At 48.2% G+C, this 27,335-nt stretch overlaps 1 protein-coding gene and 1 pseudogene across 2 annotated transcripts; both read right to left on the bottom strand.

Annotated features, from left to right (window-relative positions):
* Positions 1-1,346: 1,346 nt before the first annotated feature.
* Positions 1,347-4,163, bottom strand: LOC123167748 (putative F-box protein At1g30920). 2 transcript variants are annotated; one of them, XM_044585612.1, is made up of 4 exons: positions 3,820-4,163; positions 3,251-3,396; positions 3,092-3,155; positions 1,347-3,008 (listed from the first exon to the last, which is right to left on the bottom strand). In XM_044585612.1, exon 4 carries the CDS (start codon positions 2,979-2,981, stop codon positions 1,764-1,766), a length of 1,218 nt encoding a protein of 405 aa, XP_044441547.1. In that variant the 5' UTR covers positions 2,982-3,008; positions 3,092-3,155; positions 3,251-3,396; positions 3,820-4,163; the 3' UTR covers positions 1,347-1,763. The 2 variants fall into 2 exon arrangements, with proteins under 2 accessions (XP_044441547.1, XP_044441546.1); XM_044585611.1 differs by having other exon boundaries at positions 3,251-3,402; positions 3,820-4,156.
* A 1,891-nt stretch (positions 4,164-6,054) lies between these two features.
* LOC123171326 (vacuolar protein sorting-associated protein 8 homolog) lies at positions 6,055-27,134 on the bottom strand (annotated as a pseudogene).
* Positions 27,135-27,335: the final 201 nt, after the last annotated feature.

The following is a 27,335-nucleotide window of genomic DNA, read 5'->3' as shown; positions in this document are numbered from 1 at the left end:
CACTGTCGCGTCGCTAACATCCCTCCTGCCATCATCGTTGCCACAGAAGCCCGGACGCCACAACAGTCGTCATCCACCGGTCTCGATCGTCGATGCCAAGCTCCCAAGATGAAGGCCCCAAGAGGGAATATGACACCAAGGCGCCACTATCGTCCGATCACGCAAGATCAAGGGTTCCCCAGAGAGGCCATGATGGCTGGATCTGCGCGGGAGGGGTGCGGGAGCAACCAGTGGTGCCTCCAGGAAGGTCGACGACGGCCACCACCACCGCCATTGCTTGTCATGGCACAAAGCCAAGACAGGGTCTTCACCCAAGCTCCCACACCACCCCAGCCGCACATCATCCTACATCGATGCCGGCAAGCCCACCATCTAAGTTGCCGACTGACGAAGAAACCCCTAGATCCGCCGCAGCCAACTGCAACTCGCGGAAACCAAGGAGGCTAGCCTCTAGCCCATGGTGCCATATCCACCAACAGACATCCGGACGGAATGCGAGCCGTTGTGCCCTGCCGAGCACCATGACCACCGACGAAGAAGCCCTGAGATCAGGGTTTCAAGGAAGCTCATTCAATCAACTCCTACTTTCAGTTTAGGGTTTCAACGAGGCGCATTCATCAAGTCTGGTTCATACAATTTTCTCTGTCCAATCCACTGAATTATGTTGTATATACACAAAGGTGCACTCTGGACTAGACCAGTCTAAAAACATTCATTCCAGCCGGCTGCTGGTCACTAAACTATTCCACCTAAATCCTTTTCTACAATCTCTCTAGAGTTTCAAACTTCAAACAACACATGACACCAAAAAGAGATTGGAGACTAGCACAAAATAACTTACCTTAGCTAGTTAGTAAGACTACAGAAAGAAATGTTGGTACAACCGCACAAGTAAATGTACAGAAACGTTGGAGCTTGTTATTTTTGGGGGAAAAAGCACTCCCTCCAATCCATATAATTGTCGCTGATTTAGCATCAACCTTTTTTTTCTTTTGCGGGGGCATTTAGTATCAAGCTGATGCGAAAAGATAAACCCGGCCTCGGCAACAAGCCAATGACAAAGCATCGAGAATGCACACAGCCATACCAACACAATGCTTCGAAAAGAAATAAGCCAAGCAGAGCAACACCCAGCTCCAGATCAGCACATCTTCAAGTCGATCCTTACTACCCAAAAAAACATGTCAAATCCTGGCACACAAAAAAGCAGCAAGCAAATTAAGCTCCAGCCAATACTCCTGACACATGGCCAACGTGCATAGAGGTTCTTTCTCCCATCATAGCTTGCAGCACTAGACACACACAGTTATATATGCAAGCATGGCCCCGGTGAAGACACGTTGACATAAGCAGCAGGATCAACCGAGTGCTATAGCCTATAAGCAACAAGTAACACCTAAGAGTTTACATTCTGAACAACAAAGATCAAACTACCAGCCTTGCAAGGAGAGATCCAGGCTAACAATATCATTTCCACAACTAAAAATGCAGCAACTAACATCTAAGGATAAGGAAATGCTAGAGTGCATCCCTATCAGCCAAAAGCATTCACTCAAACAACACGAGCAAGACCGAAGATCTCATTATTTTGTTTTTTGGCAATCACTGAAAATCTCATCATAACAGTGCCATTGTTGCTTCTTAGCCATAATAACTGGAAAAGAAAAACAAGGTCTGAGCCCAATGGCAAAGCAAACCAGGAAGGAGTCTTGAACATTCAGAGACGCCCTGTGGAGAATGGAGGTTCCTCATCTTCTTGCATCTCATGGGAAGGATGGAATTGGAATAATGCTCTCTTGGAAGCGGTGGGGAGTAAGCGACATACCGTATTGACTCTTTCCAATGTTCACCAAACCTAAGACCTTGCCATCAGTGTCGCAGCGCAACACATGTTTACCATTAAACATGATCAGCAGCTCACGCTCGTTAAGCACAGCCATATCATTGAACCATTGCACTGTTGAGTGAAGCGGTGTTTTCTTTTTCCCTTTCCGAGAAGTCAAATAAAGTTGCCGTGATGCCTCAACCGTTGGCAGATCAATCCGGTACTTGAAAGCCCAGATTTCGGCCTTGTAATCCTGCATCATCCAAATATCCAAAGCAGTGAAACTCAAACAACCTCCTGCCTTACCCTTGGTTGAGCTGCCACAGAAACCAAGCGCCCCATTCATGTCGAACAACTTCCTATTAGGGTACACCTGGTCAGGAGTGCGCATCCATTGGAATGACTCTGCTTCTGTGTCGAACACAACAATGTCTCCGCTGCCTCCAGTAATGTCGGCGACACCACAAAAGGGAAAAGGACACCAGTGCAGGCTGCCACCATGGTGGACTGGTGGTGGACAATAGTTCGAATAGGACAGTGCCCCCAGTATCTTATGTTCTGCGGAAGGTGACAAGACTGTTGGCATTCTTACTCTGACTTGCCTCGGCACATCTGATCCCACTGTGAGAACGTATAAGCTGTATTTAACCACTGAGAGAGGACGGAATGTGGTCCAGAGCAACCTGTATTCTCCAGTTAGCTGGTGCCGGTAGAAACCGATTATGTTGCTGCACTCGTTTTCCCCAGCTTGAGGGTACGGTAGGAGAGCACGCTTGCGCATGACCGGGTTGTAGATGTAGAATTTCTTTTGCTGTATGAGGATGAGGAAGCCATCACAGGTGACTGAGAGCGAAGGCTTTAAATGGTAGTGACTGAGACCCGGGATGAAGGGCCAGAGCTGTTGATTGGAGGCGTTGGTGCCAGCGCCTCGGAAGAGAACGAAACTGGCAGGCCGCCCACGCCCGTCGATGATGGGGAGCGATGGCTGGCGCTGGTGGTGTTCGAGCATAAATTCAGGTATGGAGGTGATACTGCGCCACAATGTACTAACAGCGCGGCAGCGGCCGACGTCCTTTGGCGGCAATCCCTTGAGTATCTTGTCAATGATTTCCTCAGGCAGGTCCTCGAGCAGGGTCGCTTCTCTCCTGTCCGGCATGGTGCTCCGTTGTCTGAGTCCGGTCAACTAAACAAAGCAGCAAGCTGTCCATATTGAATTGCTTCGGCGACCAGCATAAATGAAGGAAAGCAAGTAAGAAAAGCACATACATGTTGTCCTTGGAAAGCGAACACACAGAGCAGCAGGTTCCAGCAACAACGGTGAGAAATGTGGCTGTAGACAGTAGACACAAATACAAGCAAGACTTGAGCACCAAGGTCAGATTTTTGCAGACAAACCACGGCCAGTTTGGGCGGCGAGCTGCTCACCTGCGTTTGGGAAGAAGGCGCCCCGGCGTGCTCCCGTGGAATTAAGAAGGGGGGCGGCGGAGATGTGTGTCGGCGTTAAGCGGAACAGCAACTCGGTTCAGTGCCAAGGGGGAGTAAGGTTGATCCTGAACCCAGGACACTCCAGACTGCAACTTTTGACAACAACAAATCATTACAGAGCAAATTATACAGGAACAGAATATGGAAGCAGAAACTGAATCATTACACAGCAGGTTATACAAGAAGAGAATATAGAAGCAGATTATATGGAAGCAAGAACTGAATCATTACAGAGAAGACTGTATATACAAGAAGAGAATATTGAAGCAGCAAGAGCAGATTATACAAGAACAAACAATACAGGGAAAAACAGAACAAACCATGGTTCATTTGAGAACACACACACAAATCACACCATGGTTCGATTCTGTGGCAACATCTATCTGTTAGGCCATTTCGCAACAGCACTCTCGGCCACGAAATGCTAAAACATCCGTTGGGTCAATGAATCGAACAGCTGGCGTGCGCCTGAGCTCGAGGAGACGATGGGGATGCCAGGCGGCGTCTACCTGCGAAGCTCGGGGAGAGGCGGACGAGTGCCGCGGATCAGGGAGGATGGCAGGAGCAGCCGAGGGCGCCGGAACCCGGAAGTCAGGCGGCGTCGGGGATAAGGGCGCGCGCAGTCGGGACAGAGCTGCTGTCGTCGAGTACGTAGGCTGTGCGGAGAAGACGACGGAGGCAGCACGCCCGCCCTATACGGCGGCCCGCGCCATGTCACTCACGGGGCGGAGGCTAAGCGGCCAGGCGAGGTCCCTGGAGCGGCGGTTAGGTGCCGCCCGCCGGAGTCGAGGGTGGCGGAGGCGAGGACTGCCAGCCACGGGAACGGCAAAGCCCAGCAGAGCTCCTGTTCGCGCTGGGCAAAGAGAAATCGCGTACCCTGAGGTGCGGCTAGGCCGGCCCATCTGTTCATGGGCCCGGTTTTTTAGCCGACTTTGTTTCTTAGAAAAACGACTTTTGTCATACAAAAATTTCAGGAAATTTTAAAAGTATTAGAAGCATTTTTAAAAATATTAAAATTTAAATCAATCTTAAAAATTTAAGAATTTTAATTTTTAAAAAATCTTCAAGAATTTCAGATTTTTATGGTAATTAAAAAATGTTCACAAATTTAAAAACGTTCCTGAATTTAAAAAATGTTCAAGAATATAAAAATTGAAAAATGAACAGGAGATAACGAAGACCCAGAAGAAAATCGGTAAAACATGCAGTGAAACGCTTAGAAAAAAGAAACAAAAAACAAAACCACGGACTAAAAAACTTCTAAGAACCTTTCCCAAAACTAGTTGAAAAAAGAGAATGAACAAAAATCGCCCTGTGTTTCTCAAAAAAAAAAAAAATTCGCCCTGCTGCGACCTCCAACAAGAGTATTCTTCTACCGGAACCATGCTGCTTCAATAGAATTGTTTTTCCAGCTAGACTCTCATTAATAAATGCTTAATTTCTTTTGGGTGAGGCTTGCTTGGTGCAGCACCAGGAACAAGTGAGAGGGTTGCTACAGATTCAAAATTCAGTTAATAAGGTTATCAACATCAGATTGGCAAATGTCACATAGTTAAATTCCGTTAACATATTCTAACCATTGAGTCCTTGAAACACACACTTGTGAGCAATGCACCATGACCATGTATAAATTCATTATTAATCATGCAAGTCGCCATTAGGGTTGCAACTTAATCCATGACCTAGTTCCTTCCAATTATTAATGTATCTGGATAATCTTTTCAGTATAAATAGAAACTAAATAGAAAGTGACCTAAAACGTCTTACATTTGTTTCCTTCCAATTATCAATGTGCCCAGATAGTCTTTTCAGTATAAATACAAAGTGACCTAACTTAGATTTGTTTACAGAAAAAGTATATTCTTAAGTACATTTCATCAAGTATTAATTACATGCTAAATATGTAAAGTAATTACATGCACAAATACATGTATGATTTCAATAATTTCAAGTAACTTGAATATAATTGCAGGACTCATAATTCCAACATAGTCTACCGCATGTTTTTTTAACCTCGTAAAATACCTCTTTATAAGTTACATACAGTAGAAAGCATTGTTATATCATTAATTAAAAGGGGTACAATAGAGGGATGGCTCATCAAGCCAGAACGAAGAGTTCTGAAGTTTCACTAGTCTGGCTAGTTCATCAGCAACTGAGTTCTCTATTGGAGTGATCATATTGCACCTTGGGAAATTCATTTTCCCAGGAATAAATGTCATGGAAAATTGCTGAAGCGATTCCAGGGGCCAAGCTAGAACCTCCAGTTATCTGAACTGACTTCAATTATGATACCAAGGATTGAGCTAGGAGGAAGCCATGTTTCACAGCTATATATAGCCTCTGCTTACATCTTGAACCATATCAAGAACTCCATTGCATGCAGTTCCCTCCTTTATCACGAATTACATCCCACTTCGTTTTCCTCGCTCTAGCAGACGGAGCAGCAGTCGACCTGTAGTTTGAGGTCATTACACGAATGGACAAAGCAGATTTCTCAGGTGTTTGCACCTTTAAACCATTGCATAGTCTACCGCACTTGATTCTTGTCAGAACCTGCATCTAAGATTCTAAAAGGTAAATAGACATAAGAATCTAAGATTTTTGTCAGAACCTGCTCTTGTTTATTTGATCGAGAAAATTAGAGAGTTACCGATTATGCTCGACTTTGGCGGAAGCCAAACCCCTGATTTCTTTGGTTTTGGCCCTTCGTGTGACATATTTTCCGTGGTTTTTACTTCTAGCTAAATGTCTGATGGACTCTCCCAGCCACTTATTCTCTTTTTTGATTTTCGGGCTCCTTCATGTGACATATGTGGTTTTTCACTTCGAACTTAATATCTGCTGGATTGTCCCACCAAACTTACTCTCTTATGTACCTTCTCATGATATATGGCTGGCGGAGAAAGTTCAAACGGAGGTACAGTTTAAATACGAAGACTTCTGAGCTTTCTGGAGACTTTTCAGTATTTCAAACTGCAAAAGGAAATATCATGGCAAAAACTTTAACAAGTACGTACTATAGAAATACAGAGTATAGGCCATATCCATTTTATCATCATTGAGAAACTAGAAACTGACTGAGATTTATTGTTAAGTAAATTTGAAGTATTTGAATGCATGGACACAAGTTCAATATCACTGACCAAAGGCCAATATAATACGTGCACATATGTAGGCAAATAAGCAACAAAGACCCTATACAAGAGATTAATAGCATAACCAAGTACACAGCTGATATAATATCTACTCCCTCCGTCCCATAATAACATCTTAAGAGGACTAAAACAGGGATATAATATCATATTCAATACAAGAGAGATAGCACAATTAATAATTGGATGAGGGCTTTCAAATGTCACACTAGTCAAGTTTTGGGCAAGCGTCTAGTCACAACAGACAAATTTATTATACTAGCAGAAAAAAATATCTCAAAATATTCCTACCCGTGACATCTGCTGAAGCCTGCGAGATCTCTCAACATGATCTGTCTCGTGATTACGATGGATGCCATATGGTACTTCATTTTCAACCATGGGGTACCTGGGTAGCCCATTCTCAGATATTACAGGTGATCTGTTCCGGGCTTGTGTGTCACTCGCCGAGAGACAAACTGGACATCCGTCTTGAAAATCCTTACTGGATGATTTGCTTTGTTCAGACTCACAGTGAAGATGTGTTGCATGTCCACAACTGAACACTCGAACTGCTGAAACACCTTCTTTGGAAAGTGAGAAGTTGCATACACAACAGACAAAAGTATGTGGAGCAAATCCATGACAAACCCCTCTCTTTAATGAGCTCAAGGTATAGAACGAATCATCCTCGATAACAGACTTAGCTGTTTCCTGCAAATAAGCGAGGTATCAGAGGAGCTTGATTTTTTACTATTAGATAAAATACAGAAGAAAATAACCAAAAAGGTGATGTTTTCATCAAATTTCGTGTGTGACATACTTATGAAGTAAATGGCAAACGAACGAAATTCAATGCGTACCAGTATTCTTTTTTGATGAAGATACATAGACAGCATTCTATGTATGACAAGTTTAAAATCACCAAATTCTTGACTCCCATTGTCAGATAAAAGCTTTGACATAATTGCTAGTAGGGGTATATACCCAGCCATTGCCTCAATTATCTCTCCAACGAATTGTGAGAATACTCTCCGCAGAGTATTCAAACACCTTTGATAAGCTGAAATCACCATCTGTTGTGAGAATACTTTGCCTGTTGGATGTCCGTTTGTTGTTTCCTCCCGTTCAGACCAACAACCTTTTCCATTTACATCCTTGCTTCCATACAACTTTTGCAGTGGTTCTGAGAAACTGCATCAACAACATAACGACATTACTTGACGCTATAGCCTATATGTTGATCTCTGATATATCTCAACAAGCTAAAAGTACGAAAAATACTTTACACTACTTGAGAGCTATAGCCTATATGTTGATCATAGATTTCTAGATAGCATGTCATAAATCTAATGAATTAATTTATCATGACATAATATTTCAAGAATTGCCTTTGCCTGCTGGATTCCTGTCTAAAATCTCAACCATGGAGAAAGGCATCGATTGCGATATTGCTACAGTTTCATTCACAGATAGATTAGTCTCTTTTTTTCAAGAACAAGCAACGACTGTTGCCTGTCATTTTCATTAAGATAGATTAGTCTTAGGGAGAGTGTGGTCAACACAGATTTGCATCATCATCAACCCTCCCACCTATGTGGTTTTAAATTTAACCTCCATACTTAGATCTGACAATACAGGTAATCATCTTTTACTAGTATTTGACAATAAGCCTCCCTTGAGACAACTGAACACTATTAGTTTCCAAAATGGCATAAGATCAGCAGCCAGCACATTTTAGGATCATATATCCCTAGCAACAATCCATAGAACTATATAAGGTACAAGTTTGGTGGGATCCAAATGTTCTTAACCATCCATGCGATCAGACTAGTATCAAATTGGAACCCTGCAAACTACGTCATAACTGCATTAGTTAGAAGAGTTCCGGGAGAGTTAATTATCAGTTGAGTAAGGTTTAACTGATCCTATGTTATATTCTCATTTGTCCCCGCCCAGCTCCTGTGGCCTCCTACAAGTGCCCGCCCAATGAGCAATAGAGATGGTGCCTTTAGGTGTTGAACGGTGCATCTTTGCAAAGCATGCCCATGCTGTATTACTAGTGAAGAGAACAATATCACATCTGCTAAATAACAAATCACTACTAACAGAAACCAGCAATGACTATCAAAATTCTAGTTATAGATCCAAATAATAGGACAAAGTGCCAATACAGTGCAGTGAGAAATGTTCCCCTTTGTAAGAAAGTGTATATGTATATCTTAGCACAACTTACGAGTCAAGCAGTTGAAACCAAAGTGATTGGGACTTCTCTGGGTCTGAGTACTGTGAATTCCTTTGACACAATCCAATGGAGGAACGTAACGCATCAAGCACCGGATGAGCCTTAATGAGAACATCAAACATGTTACCAATTATGCAATAGACGATACAAATCTTGGTTAGTATTTCAATAGGTACGAGAAAAGGAACCTCGTTCGTTTTTAGAACAATGGCTGGTTGCTCAATTTCAGAGCTACCCTTTGAGGATATCTGAGAAAACGCATTCTCCACTGAAGTGATAAACTGGCTAATTTTCTCATCTAGTCCAGCTAGAACAAGTGCCAGTGCACTCTCAGCATCACCAGCCCTCTCTTGCAGAAATGCAGCAGCATCTGTAACTCCATAATCTAGACATAACTGCAAACACCCTTCCAATCTGTAGCTATCAAAAGTCTCCAGAAACTTCAGGACTGACCTTGGTTCATACTGACACAGAAGCTGTGCAACAAAAGTGTATTTGATTAACAAAAAAGGATGATGATCTCACATAACATGTGCTGCCACTAAAATACTTCAACCTAACAAATTACATAATGTTACTTCCGAGTTTTAGGTTATTCACTATATTAGTAAAATCAATAATGCATGTCTTCACAAAATTGTCGAATAAAGAAACTGAAAAGTATTCATTTCATGAACAGCAGTTTAAAATATAATAAAATCGAATTGCAAAGCTCCAAAAAGTAAAAAGCAGCTGATGCTGGTGTCATATTTGCAAAGCACATACTGCCTCTTGATTCTATATAACGCTTATGGCAAATCACTGCACTACCATTTGCCGATTGTTCTCTCAGTGCAACTTTTTGTGCCAATATAGTGGTATAGCAGTCAAAGGCTCTACTACAGCCTACACTGATGGCTAAAGGATCCACCCAAAGGTATATCATTACGCTTAAAAGGCTCCATATCAAATATAGTAATGTTGAATATCTCGATAAGCATACCTTCAGATAAGGCTCAAATAACTCATCAATCATAGAAACAAGATTGCAGTCAAACTTTGGGAAATTTGATAATCTCTGCAGATAATCTTCGAGTTCACCAGAGAAGTACAGGCGTTCAACAATTTCATTGCCAGTTAGTGCACTGAAGTCAAGTTTGCCTGACAAGTGTACTTCCATTGCAGTTTTCAAGAAAAGAAAGTGGCTGCGGCTGTCAGAAGGAAGCTTTGACAATATTTGCTGGCTCTGATTTTGAAAATGATCAAGGAACAAGACAAATGCGCACTCCCTAAAAAATGAAGTGACAGGAGAGAAATTGAGCATATTCAGTAAAAGACAAACCAGCAAGCAAAAAACTGAAGGGGGAGAATATATATATGCTAGTTAAAACATTAATCAGCAATCTCACCTGCTTAGATTGACTAGCTCGGCAAAACGAGATATTACTGTAGAACGAAACGACAAAGCTTCATCGCCTGCCAACTGAAATAACTTTTTACTGATGAAGATAAAAGCGTGGTATGGTTGCACTATATCCTTCATGTAACTATCCAAAGCAGACAAATTTTGATTTCTGGCTGCATATATCCTGCCACATGCCTGTATAGTAACAATAACATTTACAGCTATAGGCTGAAAGGCCTTTTTGAGCAGCAGTGCTATATTATAAAGGTAAATTTTCAAAGGTAAGTGGTGACAAACCTGATGAAAATGGGCATCTAAACAAAGATGCAACACATAATCATAATTCCAGTCAGTTTGAGGAACCACATTGAAGAGCTGAAGAACTTCTTTCTGCGTTGGCATCTTTTTATCATCATATGATGGAGTACTGGATGACGTGAGGTATTTAAGAATGTGCTTAAGAACTCTTTGAGATGACTTTGCCCTTTTATTGGAAATAAAAAAGGACACAAATTCAATTATATAACCAAAATCATTCACTGTAGGCCAAAGTTCTGATTCCTCTGACTCAGCAGTACCCACAACAATGGAATGGATTGCCTCGTTTTCCAAACCAACAATATGAATGATGGTGTCGACTACACCTTGTAATAAGATATTTTGACTCTCTCTTTCAATATTGGTATCATCTTCATCCTTGGACACAGATGCATCAGGAGTACTAGAAGTAGATTCAAAATTCTCTTGTGCAAAAGCACACTTGACAACTTCCAGAGTAGCTTCCGTATCCATCCATAGTAGATAGCACATGTTTGGGCATTTTCGGGAAGAAGAACTGAAACCCTTAAATACTTCAGAAGTGTACATTTTAGACTCTTCAAGCATGAATTGCAGAAGTTCTTCTCTCACTGAATGAAGCTGCGCTCGGGGAATTATTCCATGCCCTGCAAAAAGTACATCATGCGATAACATATCATGGAATTGAATTGTCCTATAAGAGCATCCTATACAGCAAGTTCATTATTCCTGTTTCTGAACATAATCCTGCTGGAAGTAAGTATGCAGATGTGGTCTCGTCAAGCTGGCACAACACCAAGCATCTTATGGTAAATCTGAACTCTTCAATTTTAGAAAATCACAATTTAAGAATATAGTTTTACTAACACACTTCATAATTTACAAGGTTCTAGGCCCACCAAAAGCCCAACAGCACAGGAAAAACTGTTGGAAATATGCCCTAGAGGCAATAATAAATGGTTATTATTATATTTCCTTGTTCATGATAATTGTCTATTGTTCATGCTATAATTGTGTTATCCGGAAATCGTAATACATGTGTGAATAGATAGACCACAACGTGTCCCTAGTAAGCCTCTAGTTGACTAGCTCGTTGATCAACAGATAGTCATGGTTTTCTGACTATGGACATTGGATGTCATTGATAACGGGATCACATCATTAGGAGAATGATGTGATGGACAAGACCCAATCCTAAGCATAGCACAAAAGATCGTGTAGTTCGTTTGCTAGAGCTTTTCCAATGTCAAGTATCATTTCCTTAGACCATGAGATCGTGCAACTCCCGGATACCGTAGGAGTGCTTTGGGTGTGTCAAACGTCACAACGTAACTGAGTGACTATAAAGGTACACTACGGGTATCTCGGAAAGTGTCTGTTGAGTTGGCACGGATCGAGACTGGGATTTGTCACTCCGTATGACGGAGAGGTATCTCTGGGCCCACTCGGTAATGCATCATCATAATGAGCTCAATGTGACTAAGGAGTTAGCCACGGGATCATGCATTACGGTACGAGTAAAGTGACTTGCCGGTAACGAGATTGAACAAGGTATTGGGATACCGATGATCGAATCTCGGGCAAGTAACGTACCGATTGACAAAGGGAATTGTATACGGGATTGATTGAATCCTCGACATCATGGTTCATCCGATGAGATTATCGTGGAACATGTGGGAGCCAACATGGGTATCCAGATCCCGCTGTTGGTTATTGACCGGAGAGGCGTCTCAGTCATGTCTGCATGTCTCCCGAACCCGTAGGGTCTACACACTTAAGGTTCGGTGACGCTAGGGTTGTAGAGATATTAGTATGCGAAAACCCGAAAGTTGTTCGGAGTCCCGGATGAGATCCCGGACGTCACGAGGAGTTCCGGAATGGTCCGGAGGTGAAGAATTATATATAGGAAGTCCAGTTTCGGCCACCGGGAAAGTTTCGGGGGTTATCGGTATTGTACCGGGACCACCAGAAGGGTCCCGGGGGTCCACCGGGTGGGGCCACCTATCCCGGAGGGCCCCATGGGCTGAAGTGGGAAGGGAACCAGCCCTTAGTGGGCTGGGGCGCCCCCCCTTGGGCCTCCCCCTGCGCCTAGGGTTGGAAACCCTAGGGGTGGGGGGCGCCCCACTTGCCTTGGGGGGGCAAGCCACCCCCTTGGCCGCCGCCCCCCCCCCCCCCCCCCTCAGATGGGATCTCCAGGGTGGCCGGCGCCCCCCCCCAGGACCCCTATAAATAGTGGGGGGAGGGAGGGCAGCAACACCACAGCCCCTGGCGCCTCCCTCTCCCCCTGCAACACCTCTCCCTCCCGCTTGTGCTTGGCGAAGCCCTGCCGGGATCCCCGCTACTTCCACCACCACGCCGTCGTGCTGCTGGATCTCCATCAACCTCTCCTTCCCCCTTGCTGGATCAAGAAGGAGGAGACGTCGCTGCTCCGTACGTGTGTTGAACGCGGAGGTGCCGTCCGTTCGGCACTCGGTCATCGGTGATTTGGATCACGGCGAATACGACTCCATCAACCCCGTTCACTTGAACGCTTCCGCTCGCGATCTACAAGGGTATGTAGATGCACTCCTTTCCCCTCGTTGCTAGTATACTCCATAGATGGATCTTGGTGATGCGTAGGAAATTTTAAAATTCTGCTACGATCCCCAACAAAAACATAGTCTATGGTCAACACTAAACTCGCATAGAATTAATGAAATAGTAAAAAAGATACCGTGAATGGTAAATCTACTAACCTGGAGGAAATGCTAGGCCCTGGAAGCAATACTTCAGATAAACAAGCATTCTGTAGCTGTTAAAGTGAAAATATGATAAGAAGCTCGCCTTCTGTATAGCACTAGTATAATATTCCAAAAGAAATACCAGTTGCATATACAGAACTAGCCCACGAGCGATATCAAACCAAATCAAGCAACTCTAACCAAGTACTAATGAGGTTCTTGCCTACTTCCTTTGAAAGCATGGGAACTTCCTTGCTTAGTATCAACATTTTTGTTCACACTCATGCATGTCATAGAGAAATCCCAGGGAAAACATAAAGATGCATTTCGAATGAAGATTCATGTAAATTGCATCGATAGCCAAGTAACTAATGCTAAGAAAATTATTAAATTCTGATTAATCAATTTACGAGAACAGTTATTCAATCAGGAACTTCAGAATAACATAACAATCACGTATCAATAACTTGAGAACATAATGTGTACTATTATCTCATCTATGAGCAAGGTGATTATGGGCAAGTTTAATTCAACTCCTTCTGGCAAGAGTATGACATACCAAGTAGCATCTTTTCTAGTAGCGTTCTGGATAACAGATAGAAGTTCCTCTAGAGGTGTACGGAAATCACTCAAGCCTTGGTTAAATAAATATATTAGAGCACCATATAACCCATGCTCACGACAGAGTCTGGCTACCTGCATACAGAACAAGTACAACAATATCATGTGGATGCATAATTGTGGAACACACTAGTCCAAACTACAAAAACAGTACCAGAAGAAACTGAAAAAGATTTTTTCTTTTTTTTTTCGGGAAAACGCAAGAAGGGCTTGCATTTCATTGCTCTGGAAAGGAAGGGAGTCTCGGTTACAATCCTCCTAGGAGGGAATTACAGTGTCTGGGGGCACATCAGTGCACGTCCCAGGTTTGCGGCAAGATGGCACGAAGCCCTAGGGCGCCGGCTCTGGCCCAAAGGGCGGCCTCATCTTTGATCTTCGTGAGCAGGTCGGACGTCGAGGGTTGACCTCTGTTGAAGATGCAATCGTTGCGGTGCTTCCATATCATCCATGGGACGAGGAGGGTTACGGAGGCGAGGCCCTTGCGCATGGGCATTGGGGTGTCATGTCGCGCCGTGCGCCACCAATCATTGAGGGAGATCTCTCGGTCGGGCGGGGTGCAGGGGAGTCTGAGCCAGTGCAGTACGTCGTGCCAGATCTGCCTGGCGAATGGGCAGGCGAGGCTGAGGTGGTGCATGGACTCGGGGGCCTGGTCGCAGAGGAGGCATCGTGCGGGGTGCTGCAGGCCGCGGCTGGCGAGGCGGTCGGCTGTCCAACACCGGTCCAGGCGGGCGAGCCAGTGGAAGAAACGGACGCGCGGGGGTGCCCAGTTCTTCCAGGTGAGTTTCCATGCGTCGCAGCCCATGGAACCGTTGAAGGTGGCGAGGTAGGCCGATTTGGCGGAGTAGACGCCGCTTGTGTTCCACTTCCAGATGAGGCGGTCTGGCTCGTCGGAGAGGGTCGTGGCGTTGATGGCCTGCCAGAGCTGTAGGTATTGTCCGATCTCGTGTATGCCGATCGTGCCGTGTATGTCCCATGCCCATTGGTTGGCCTGGAGTCCATCGGCAACGGTCCTGAGCTTGCGGCGGCGCTTGGGAATGCAGGCGTAGAGGAGGGGCGCAATCTCGCACAAGGTTTTTGAGTCGCCTAGCCAAGTCGAGTCGCCATGCCTCCGACTAGTGGCTCGCTGCGATTAGTCAGCGACTCGTCGTGATTAATCGCCCCAAGTCGCCCCAGGTGTTAAGAGGAGGAGGAGGAGGGGGAAGAGGTGCTGTTGCAGGCGGAGGAGGGGGAAGGCAGCTGCTTGGAGGATACTTCAGCTCGGAGAAGGCAGCAGCAGCTCGTAGGAGCAATGGAGGTGGCGATTCTGATGTGGGATGGGAGCACGCGTCTTGCTCCTCCTCTGTTTCGTGCTAGAGAGCTGGCCCAATAGGCCCATTATGTAACCCTAGCTTCCAAATAAAATCCCAACCGTCCATATGCTCTAATCTGGACCGTGCATCTGCTCTCCCATGTGCCTTTCTTCTCCGTCTCTTCCGTGCTTCTCCTCGTACAGGCGGCGCACTCTCCAGCTTCGTCTCCTCCTCCCCTCCCTCGAACTCTGGCCTCCTCACCTTCCCAGTCTTCCCTCCCTTGGCCTTGCTGAAGCAAGCCGCCCTGCTCTGAGGTCCTAGTCGCCCGACTAGTCGTCGACTAGCCTACCAGCCGCGCGACTCGCTCCTCAAGCCAAGTCGCCTGCGCAAGCCAACCTCGCTCCAACGACTTGGCGATTAGTCGGCGATTAGTCGGCGACTCAAAAACCTTGATCTCGCAAACAGAACGCCCGCCAATCCATCGATCTTCCCAGAATAGAGCCTCCGTGCCGTTCCCGAGTTGCATAGTGGTAGATACGAAGAAGAAGGCACGCTCCTCGGCGGTGAACTGCAGGTCGAGGCCGGCCCATGCTCTGGTGCTGTCCGTGCGGCTGAACCACAACCAGCGGGTGCGGAGCGCGAGGCTGGTACGGCCAAGGTCGCGCACGCCGAGGCCACCGAGCGGGAGCGGCCTAGCAACGCGTTGCCAGTTGACATGGCAGTGGCCTCCGTTTGCCTCCGCGCGTCCAGCCCACAAGAAGCCTCGCTGAATTTTCTCGAGTGCCCGGATGGTCTTCTTGGGGGGCGCGAGAGCAAGTAGCTGGTGAATCGGGATTGCGCTCAGGATGGCCTTGACGAACGCGAGGCGGCTGGCTTTGTTCATGAGATGCGCCTTCCAGGTGGGTAGCATGCCGGCCGTTTTGTCGACGATGGGCTGTAGCTGTGCGGCCGTGGGGCGATGCAGAGTTAGGGGGATGCCCAGATATGTGATCGTGAACTCGGCGAGGGGGCAGCCCAGCAGGTTGACCGCGAGCGCGACGTCGTCAGCGGCGCATCGGATCAAGGTGGCGGAGCTTTTGGCGTAGTTGACGAGGAGGCCTGAAGCTCGGCCGAAGAGGAGCAGGATGCTCTTGACGGCCGTGATGTCGCCGACGGTGGGGTGGCAGAATAGGATCACGTCGTCGGCGTAGAGGAAGACCGAGGGGACCGGGCGCCGGGGGTGCAGCCGCTGTAGGACGCCCAGCTTCGTGGCACGGCGGAGGAGGCGACCGAGCATGTCGACGACGAGGACAAACAGCTGCGGGGACACGGGATCGCCTTGGCGGAGGCCATATCGGTGCCAGATGGGGGGGCCGGGGTCTCCGTTGATGAGCACCTTTGTGCTGGCCGAGGAGAGCAAGATGGCGATCCACTCCAGGAAGCGGTGGCCAAAGCCGTACTGTCGGAGGACCTCGAATAAGAATGGCCAGCTGATGGTGTCGAAGGCACGAGCCAGGTCCAGCTTTAGGAGGGCGCGAGGAGCCCCGAGTTGGTGCAGAAGGCGCGCGGACTGGCGCACGAGGATGAAGTTGTCGTGCAGGCTGCGCCTGGGGATGAATGCATTCTGGCAGGTGCTGACGAGGCTACAAAGCTTCGGCGCGAGGCGGAGCGAGAGGACCTTGGCGAAGATTTTGGCGACGAGGTGAATTAGGCTTATGGGCCTAAAGTCGCCAAGGCCGCGTGCGTCCGTGCGCTTCGGGAGCAGGGTGAGCAGAGCCTGATTGAGGGAGTAGAAGCCTCGGCTGCGCATCTCATACAGCCGCTGGAAACCGTCGACGAAGTCTTGTCGGACGATGGGCCAGCACGCGCGCAAGAATTCGGCGTTGTAGCCATCCGGGCCGGGAGCCTTCCGAGCAGGGAGGCGTTTCACCGCGTTCCAAATTTCCTCGGCGTCAAATGGGGCGTCGAGGTCGTCGAGGTTTGTGGGCGTGATCAGCTCAGAAAGGTCGAGGCTGCAATCGCGGGGCATCTCGCGGCCGAGCAGGGCGTCGAAGTGTGCGTAGGCCGCGGCCGCCATGTCACAGGGGGCGGAGATCGGGGCGCCGTCCACTGTGAGGCTGTGTATCCGATTCTTCTGTCGGCGATAGGTACGTTGCCGATGGAAGAAAGAGGTGTTGGCGTCGCCGTCTTTGAGAGTCGCGATGCGTGCGCGCTGTCGGGCGATGGTGCGCTCGAGAGAGGCAAGGCCGAGGTAGGAGGCCTTGATCTGCCGACGGAGCCAGTCTTCGTGCGGGGACATGGGTCGGCTCTCCTGCGCCGTGTCAAGCCTGAGAAGGAGCTCCCTGGAGATTGCAAGCTTGAGGCGAACGTTGCCAACGGTTCGCGTGCTCCAGCTAGTGAGCTTGCGCGCGGTGATTTGCATACGCCGCATGAGCCGCCGGAAGGGGTCGTCGTCGTGGACAGAGTGCCACGCGCCCGCCACGATGTCGTGGAATCCATCCAATCGCGTCTAGAATTCCTCGAAGTGGAATCGTCGATGACCCGACGGCACCGGTTTGCAATCAAGCAGCAAGGGGTTGTGATCGGAAACAACGGAGGCGAGGCATCAGAGGTGGCACTCCCCATGCAGTTCCTCCCAGTCGGGGGTACAGAGGACGCGGTCGAGGTGCACCAGGGTTGGGGGTGACTGCTCGTTGGACCACGTGAAACGCCGGCCGTTTAGGTAGACCTCTTTGAGCGCGAGGTCGTTGATAGTACGCCGGAACCGACCCATCATGCGGCGATTGAGGTTGCCGTTGCTCTTGTCTTCGTCGCGGTAGATGAGGTTGAAATCGCCGCAAAGCATCCAAGGTCCATCGCAAGCCGCCCGGACGTCGCGTAGCTCCTGAAGGAAGGCGATCTTGTCGGCGTCGAGCTGCGGCCCATAGACCACGGTGATCCACCACGGCGTGCCCGCGCCGGATGGGGTGGACACCTTGGCCGTCAATGTGTTTGACGTGAACTCAGGGTCCGAGATGGCCACCTCCCTGCTTTCTAGGCAAGCAAGATGCCGCCACGGGTGCCGTCCGCGGGGAGGTAAACATAGTCGTCGAATTCCGAGCCGAGTGCTTCGAGGACAGTCGACGAGCAAACCAAAGTCATCTTTGTTTCTTGGAGGCAAACGATGGATGCATTAGCGGTTACAACAAGTGAGCGAATGGCGGTGCGGCGGGCGCGCGCGTTGAGGTCGCGCACATTCCAGATGAGGATCTTTGGCTCGTGATCCATGGAGAAGAGGTCGACAGGGGGCGCGGGGGTGCGGTCATGCCTCGATCGGGCTGCCGGCGACCACCGTGGTGATCGGCGCAATCGTGGGATCCGCGGGCAGCTCGCGATCGACCAGCGCTGCGATGGCCGAGAGGATGGGCAGAGGGATGGGCGTGGAGAAGAGGCCTTCGTACGCCTTCATCTCGGCCAATGTGATCCGCTGGTCGACCCCGACGATGCCCAGGGTGCGCAGGATGTGGATCTGCGAGCGTCTCTCAGCCGTTGGCGGGGCTGCGGATTTGCAGGTCGGGGATGCAGCCGAGCCTCCATGCCGCGGGGTGAAGTTGGGAGGTACGCGTCGCGGGCGTCTGCCGGGGGGTGGGAGGGCGGCATCGATCTGTTTGGTGGCGGCGGCGAGGAAGTCTCCCAGAGTCCAGGAGGTGGGCGCCGGCGCCGGCGCGCGTGGGCGAGAGCGGCGAAGGGTGATTGGGGGGAGGCGAAGCGTGCGGGCGGGCACGGCGACGTGGTGGTGGGCTCGACGGAATGCGTCGTGTGCGTGCCTCCATGTTGGGCCGTCGCCTGCACGTCCCCAAGATGGGCCTCCGTCTGCCCTGCGCCATGATGGGCCTCATGTTGGGCCTCATGTTGGGCCTCGGGCAGGTGTGGCGTCGCGGCTGGCACGTCCATGCATGGGAGGGCCCCCACGGGATCCTTCCGTTGCTCCAGCATCGGTCCAACTGTCGGCGCGGGGGTCGCCAGGGCGGAGATTCGGTCCGTGGACCGGTCAGCAGCGAGTGCAGCAACGCCAGGGGGGTCAGCGACAGAGCGCTACTTTGCCCCGGCAGCGGATCAGCTGTAGGCGTCGAAGGCTGGGAGTCTGGCACCATGGAAGGCAGCGATTGGCCAGCCACAGGGTTATCCTGATCCCCATGCATGTTGTGGCTTGTCTCATCCAGCGCCGTCAGCGTGTGGCCCGCCCCAAGTGGGGGAGGCGACATGGGCGGGCTGGTTGGGGCAGGGTTGAAGGAGGGCAGAGCCAATGGTCGTCGGCCAGCTGTCGAGCTGGTGGGTGGCGGGGTGCGGGTCTCGGGGCGGGAGGACGGTGGTGGCGCGGGGGGTCCATCTTTGTCGCAGGCCGCCAGCCTTTTCTTTCCCTGACGCTTTCCCCTTTTGGAAAAGCGACGAGGGCCCGAGGGCCCCCCAGCAGCAGGCCAGGGGTCCATCATGCGTGTGCGCCTCAGGGGCATCGCCGCGCCGGCCGTATGACGGCGAGGTTGGCACCATCCGGCGTCGACGGCGACACCATCGGCGCGGCCACGGTGACTGGACACGCGACAGACCGCTGAGTCGACAGCCATGCCATCCGCGCGGCCATCAGTGGCGGCGGAGGAACGCCGGCGCTTGCGCCCACAGCGGCGGCCGCGGCTGCGTCCCGCGGCATGCTCGCGACCGACGCCTCCATCATTGCCGTCCGGTGCATCGTCATCGCTCGGGCCGGGGCCGTTGCGGGCGGGAGGTTGCGCCGGCCGGCGAGGTGTGGTCGAGGCGAGCATGATGGAGACCGGGTAGATGAGGGTGCGCATGGCCGGCGGGAGGATGCGGTCACGGGCACGGTTGCGGGAGGGGACGGGCTCGACGATCTCCAGGATGGCCGCTTGGCGGATGCTCGTGGGGTCACGCGTGCGCGCGGTGAGGCGGAAGGTGGCGAGGTCAGCGCGGGAGCGTGTGCTCGGGTGGAGTTGCTCAATCCAGCAGCTGGTGCCGAGGAGATGCTCGGCGGTGGACATGTGCCATGCCTGCGCCAGAATGCCGCGGAGCTCGAGCTCGACGCTGCAGTCCAGGGAGCCGAGTTGTGCGTGGGCGAGCTTGTTCCACGGGCGGAGCACCATGGTGAATCTGGGGCCGTTGATGAAGTGGTCGCCGGCGAGGCGGTCCATGAGCTCTCTGGTGGAGAAGATGAGGAAGTCCTCGGGGCGGTGCGCGTGGATGGTGAAGTCGCCGGGGAGGAGGTCGAAGGATGCGTACATGACGCTCTCGACGTCGCGGGCGGCGACTGCTGGCCTGTCTCCGGTGATGGAGACGACCATCGCACGGCGCAGCACCAACTCGGCCTCCTCCATCTCCACGGAGCGCGGGATGATGACCCGCACCGGGTCGACGGCCGGGGGCGACGCGGGCTGGGGCGCCGCCGCGGGCACCGCGGGCAGGGCGGCGATGCGGGAGGGCGGCGTCTCACGGGCGACAGCGCTCGGCGCGGCGGCGGCGACGGCGGTGGGGGAGGGGGCGCGGAGGACGCCACGCTGGTACCTCTAGCAGTCTCGCGAGCCGTGCCCGGAGTAGAGGCAGCGGCGACAGCGGACGTCGTTGGTGCACTCGCGCACGGGGTGGCCGGGGTCCAGGCAACGGAAGCATAGGCCAGCAGCCTCCTGCGGGAGGGGCTGCGGCGCTGGCGCCGCTAGGCTGGAGGGGTGGCCTCGCGGCGCGCGGCCCGGCGCCGGTTCCTGCGGCGGGGGTCCTGGAAGCCATCCGCGTCGACCACCGGACCTTCATGGACGCGGTGGACTTCGCTGCGAGGCCCGAGGCGGGTGGCAGCAGGGGCGCGCCTGGGTGGCGCGGCAGGGCCGATCGCAACCGGAGGGAGGGAGGCGGCAAGGGCGGGGCCCGGGACGGGCGAGGGCGTCCGGGCGACCTCGTTGTAGGATCTCGCGGTGGACTCGCCGTCAGAGTCCATCCAGCGACGCGAGCCGTCGGAGCCGAGGTCGAGGTCGCCGGAGCTGCCGCGGGGGGAGGCCATGGGCGTCGGGGGAGGGGCTAGGGGGGGGGGGGGGGGCTACCGGCGGGGGTCGTCGGCGGCGAGGCTGGAGGTGGGAGGGCTAGGCTAGGGGAGGAGCGGGGGCGGTGTCTGAGAAAGATCTACAGATGTACTTCTTACACTAGTTGGATATACGAGTTTTATGTATACCTGATTAAAATCCAATGATGAAATATCCATATGAAGAATGCATTGTTCGACTCGCTGCAACCATCCTTTGCCACTATAATGCTCTACTAGAGCTTGCATGATCTACAAATCAAATTGGCATAAATGTATACTGGTGAAGTGTATATGTGGATTACATAATTTGCAAATTAACACTACAAAATCCTCGGTGGAACTCACCTCAGGTGGTAAAGAACCAAGCATATCTTTCAACATATATGGCTCTAGTACCTCCAGAAACATGCCTGTCATGTCATGTCAGCCTTTTTAAGTTATAGCAGAAATTTAATAACAGAAACATGTGCGTGCACAATCTTATCAGCAAACAGATAACTTGACATATACAATACGTTTCTTATACTATTCAACATGAAAATATAAATGTAAATATCCTCTGAAATCTTCCTTCAAAAAGGCTGTGGAATCTTCAAAAGTGCATGTAAACTCATTCCAAATTAAATACAGTCAAAGCAACAGAAGGAAGGGGAAAAATGCCTGGCTACACAACTAGAACCCATTAAAGCAACCACCAAAAGAGATTTACAGAATGCCTGCAACTTAGAACGGAAAGAGGAAAACTGTCTTCCTTTGCATTCTTGTAGAGAAAAATTAAGGAGGAACACAGGATGTAACAACGAATGATCTAAAGAAAGTTGTTTTAAGCACGGAAAGGAGGACTGCGTCAACTTCAGGCATGAACAAAATAAAATCAGAGTTATGGAAAGGTTGTAATTCTTATATGAGTTAATTAGAACAAGCCTACCTCCACTTTGTGCAGCAACAAACTTAGAGAAGACTGTATCAAACAGGATGTCATTCCGTCCAATGTGAACACAAAACTCGACTGCAACCCCTCCTACACGAGCATATTGTTCTTCTCTCTCTGTCAGCAGTGATCTATCGGCATCTATCAGGCCATCTGCTGCTCCCCCTTTTCCAGTATGGTTTGACAATGCAATTGAAATATATTCAAAGACATAACCTATATATGACAGCAGCAACTCTACTAGATACGGCATTATGGCTTCCCTTATGGAATCAAGTGTTCTCGGAAGATCAACAACACCCTGTGTGTGACCGTCATAAAGCTTCATTGCCATGTCCATTGCACCCATCCAATCACCAGCCCTCTTTAGTGCTTCAATCCACTCTTTCCATGGAAGAAGTCGCGAAACTGTAAGAAAGCTTGGGCCAAGAATATATACTGTAGCACCTCTTACTGCTACCGAGTTGTTAAAATGCCTCTCAGGGTTACCAAACCTGTTAGAAAAATGTGTATGGTACAGTATGCTGTCATCGAAGACCAAACCATCAAGAATAAAGATAGTCCTGCGAAGCTCACTGCCATCTTTTGAGAACAGGCAGAGCTGCCCTCTCAAGTTAAGGACAGCTAACATCTGGATGGGAAAAAAAGAGTAACTTGATTTTACAACTGGGAAAAGAACATAAACTAAATGAATAACCAAAAGGGAGAATTTTGCATGCCTGATCATTTAACCAAGCAACACCAACGGCGGCACTATCAAGATTCCAGTCCTTGTGTTTGATCACCTTTGATTTAACAAATTTTGCCACTTGCACTCGACGGTCCCAGACAAGCGCAAGCCAAGATACTGGCTCTTCATCTATATAGTGTTGTCATCTTTAGCCCAAGAAACTACAATTTACCAATATAAGGAACTACCGATCATTGTCAATGTCTAAGGAGGTCTAATCTTACCAATTGGCGATGAATCACTCGAGGATGATGTGTATTTCCATGCAGCATAAGCAATTGACCCTTCTCGTGCTCCTTCTGGTCTAGAGAAGGTCTCAATATGGTCAACGTGGTCACTGTTGGTGTGGAGTCTAACCTAGCAGGAGAACCACAGAACATCATCAAGCAGTACAAGAGTTACCACAATTATGAGTTCACAGCATAACAGATAGTAAAATATATCACCCATACCACAAGAGCATGTTGATGCATAATGAACATGACTGTAACACCATCCTCCATTGGAGAAGAACCTTCATTGAAAAACTTCCATCCAGAATCTACTCCAACTACACCTCCCATCATGCTCCCAAGACCACCACTGGAGGAAGTTGTTAGGTTGCCTTGCATAGATGAGTTGCCAGAACCAAAGGATTCATCCGCTAGAAGAGGGCAGGCTGAGAGCACGATTCAAGTATGTCCATCAAAAAGGCGCTGGCAAAGTGTAGTTAAGTTTTGTCAGAGCAAACATATATTTAACAGGGGATCGAGTGGGTTAATATGTGCACAATGGACAAAATGATGTTTCTACATACCTGGGTTCCCTTGACAGTCAAGCGATTAATGACAGAGATAATCGAGAATGTGTGCAGAAGAACAAGCCCTTTTGAATCACCAGTGATGGCTTTAGATTGGCAGATAAAACAAACATGCACTACAGCTCCTGTATGCCCACCATATATGACTTTTGCTGCAGTAGCCTTCTGTACATCCCAAATTGTCATATGACCATCACCATATCCTACTAGCAGAAGATCCCCTTGCGGGTTAAAGCACATGGCAGTCACTGGTGATTGAGTTTTCACACCTTGGTTCCAAAAGAACAACATCTGAAATTATAAAAGCAGTCTTTATAGACCGAAAAATCAAAGTGACATAGAATTCTCAGGACTTCAGAGCCACTAATCTAGGAAAGCTGTCCTCATTTCAAACCATAACAAGTATTACAGTTTTACTATTTTCCAGGGTTCATCCAACAAGATTTTTTGATAGCAACTGGTTACTGGCTTATAAGATTAATAGCTATATGTGCAGCCACTGAGTTATTATATGACTGGCAAACACATGTAATGTGCAGTAAGCACCAATCCAGAAGATACTTTTCGAGTTCATGCACTATCTTGGAAAAACAATAATTTTTCATGAGCAAGCAAGAGAAGAGAAAACAAGGGTCAAATGTGCAGAGATTGAGGAACTGTAGAACAAAGAGTTAAAAATGCCTTGATGATTTGGGCGAGCTAAACGTAAAAAAAACAACAGTTTCTTCCGGTTCCTTGTCCTTAAAAGAACATAGAGATGTATCATAATCATCTTCGAGGCATTGGTTGTGCTTACTTAAATGTAATACAATCAAACAGCCTCTGCAATAGAAATTATGTTAAATCAATCGAAGTTGGTGTAATTAGATTCTGGCTCAAAAGGATGGTTGCTTTAAATATACTAATATTTGAATACTGAGCCATTTAATAAAAATACCAAGGTAACCCTTATCTTCTTTTGTTGCCACCAACTGCTAAAGACTATAAGTGGCCTCACTATGGAGGATGTGGTACTGCTTGGTCTACACTCAACAGCCTTACCTTAGTGAAATTCAGATGTAATTATGAGAACAAGGAATAGACCCCACAATTCTTTTAGTGTGTACATAAACCCCACAGGGTCAACTTCTGGCAACACCATAAAATGTGCATATCTGACAGGGTTATGCGTAAGTCCTGCTGGCAATACCAATGTACTGCATTCTTTCAGATGAGTTTTTTTTAATTCTGTGCTGCATGCAGTGTTCTCTTCTTTATTCCCTATTATACAACCGGATGGATTGACGAAAATAACAAGCTATTGTGCAGATTTATTCCAAGGGTTACCGTCACTGATGCATATCACTGCAGCAATTGCAATTTCTGTCGTGTTAATAGGGCTCAGATGCAAATGAGTCACTTTAGCAGATTCCAGGTGGGCACCTTATTGTACTTCTAGTTTCTGCCCCAAATCTAAGATTTTGTATGCTTTTGAAGTTCTACCTAAATGCTAAATGCCATGTTTGTATCGAAGTTTGGTACTCTAATGAATCATCTTCAAATCCATACCACATAATTAATACTGAAACATCTTGAAGTCCAACATCTGAAGCATACCAGTAAACCATGTAGTATTTGACCAAACAGACAATATGCACAACAGCACCAAGGAGGCAATGACTAACCTTTGCATCTGTATCATCAGCTTGATGGATGGAGTATTTGCTTGGGACAATGATAACAGATCCATTGGACATGCCTGTCGCAATATAGCTCCTATGTACTGCTAAGACCTGAGGAGAGCCATGTTCCTGTCTAAAAGATGGAGAGGCCATGGCACGAGTTATCGGGTTGTCCACCTCGATCTGCATGTAACCAATAGCTGGTTGGCCCTTCCCAATCCCCTCCAGGCGCATGGGTTGCGCGGCTTGTCACTGTATCACCGTCACTTTTATTGTCTTTACCTATCTTATTAGTTTGATCCTTAGTTATTTCGTGATTTAGTAGAATAAAATTTTAGTATGATCTATTTTCGAGTGCTAGTTTGGTGATCTATCTATCTATGTAATCGAGTTGAGAGTTATATAATAAAGAGTAGTTCGAGTTTTGCTTCTTTACTTTTATGTTTCAATCTTAGCAATTAAAATAATAAAAAGTTTAGATGCTAATCCCATGAAAAGTAATGATTTTACATCGAGAAAAGTATAAGTGATAAAATTTATTGAAAGTTAACAAACATAGTATTGATTAATGATGCAATTCATGAAAGATTAATAAGGGAAGAGAAGATTAACATATAAATATACTATCTTGGACATCTTTTATGATTGTGAGCCCCCATTAAATATTCTAGAATTTAGTGGATTTTAGTTCATTAGGGTTCATTAGGAGGATTCAACAGTAGGGTTCATTAGTAGAATTCAACAGTAGGGTTCATTAGGGTTCATTAGGAGGATTCAACAGTAGGAATTTTAGTTCATTAGTAGGATTTTAGTTCTAGAGTTCATTAGGGTTCATTAGTAGGATTTTAGTTCTAGAGTTAATTAGTAGGATTTTAGTTCTAGGATTTAGTTCTAGAGTTCATTAGTAGGATTTTAGTTCAGCGGTAGGAATTTTAGTTCTAGCTAGGGTTATAGGGTTCAAATGGCATAATTTATAATTTATGACATAATAATTGAATTGAGTTCTCTAGTGTTCATAATTTATAATCGAGTGCTAGGGTTGAATTGCGTTTTACTGCAAAATTGTTCTAGCTAGGGTTCTAGGGTTGAATTGAATTGAGTTCTAGGGTTCATTCTTTTTGTTACGACAGAAATATGAATTGAGTGCTAGGGTTCATAATTTGAATTGAGTTCTAGGGTTCATTATTTTTATTATTGTTATCTTGAATAATTTGTTTGGCCTATATATATATATATATATATTTATGTGTGTGTGTGTGAGAGAGAGAGCTATCTTGACAGCCATGATATCTTTTGAGTACTAGAGATATCTTGCATTTTGTATTTGCAAGCAGAGGCATTTTCCTAGTTGCAGGGATTCTCATTCCGAGTGGCCTATGTTTTGTTGGAATGTTCATTCCGTTCCAGCGAATTTCAGGCGCTCGATATGTCCACTTTTTAGCAAAGGTCATGGCAAAATTTCCCATGAATTTCGGCATGACTTATGCTAGAAAGTAGGACATATCGAGTGCCCGGGAATTGCCGGGATGGGAATGAAACGGCATTCCGGCAAACCATAGGCCCTTTTTATGTCATTATTTATTTTATTATAGTTTGAGAATTAAACGAGAAAACTTACCCGTACGTAGGAAACATGTCGAACAACGACGAAGCCGGGGCTTCTGATCATCATGAGGTCGACGATCCCTTACAGCATGAACACGATTACCTCGACTTTTTGTGTAGTTAGGCAGGACAAGGTTTGGAGGGACCCCCTTGTCATAGCGGACGGTGCTACTGCCGCCGACCCCGACACCAACACCACCACCGTCACCAATGGCACCGACACCAGCGCCGAGACCGGCACTGAGACCGGGGCCGAAGTAGAAGAGTTCGAGGACACGAAAACCTAACAAGCTCGGCACCGGCAGACTGGTGGTCACAGAAGTGCACGTCGGGAAATTTGAGCCACTATTGCCGGTTGAAGCTTGCATGAACTACAGCAACCAACTCGGATGCATCCTACGGGAAGTCATGAGCATTAACGACAAGGAGTTAAGGGATAAACCAAAAAATATGGAGCGCCTCCTCCTAATGAAGTTGCACTAGAGATACCATTTCCCCGGCCGGGATGACACCAAAGATTCGTGGGAAGATGATGCCATGAAGAAGATAAACAACGCCGCCATGGGGAA

This window comes from Triticum aestivum, chromosome 7D (assembly GCF_018294505.1).
Source record: "Triticum aestivum cultivar Chinese Spring chromosome 7D, IWGSC CS RefSeq v2.1, whole genome shotgun sequence".
Lineage (NCBI taxonomy): Eukaryota > Viridiplantae > Streptophyta > Magnoliopsida > Poales > Poaceae > Triticum > Triticum aestivum.
Note: the sequence above shows the minus strand (reverse complement) of the source record. Positions and strands in the feature narration are given on the sequence as shown.

Excerpts from the sequence above, each read along its gene's own strand:
- LOC123167748 (XM_044585612.1), bottom strand. The coding sequence starts at position 2,981 with ATGCCGGACAGGAGAGAAGCGACCCTGCTCGAGGACCTGCCTGAGGAA.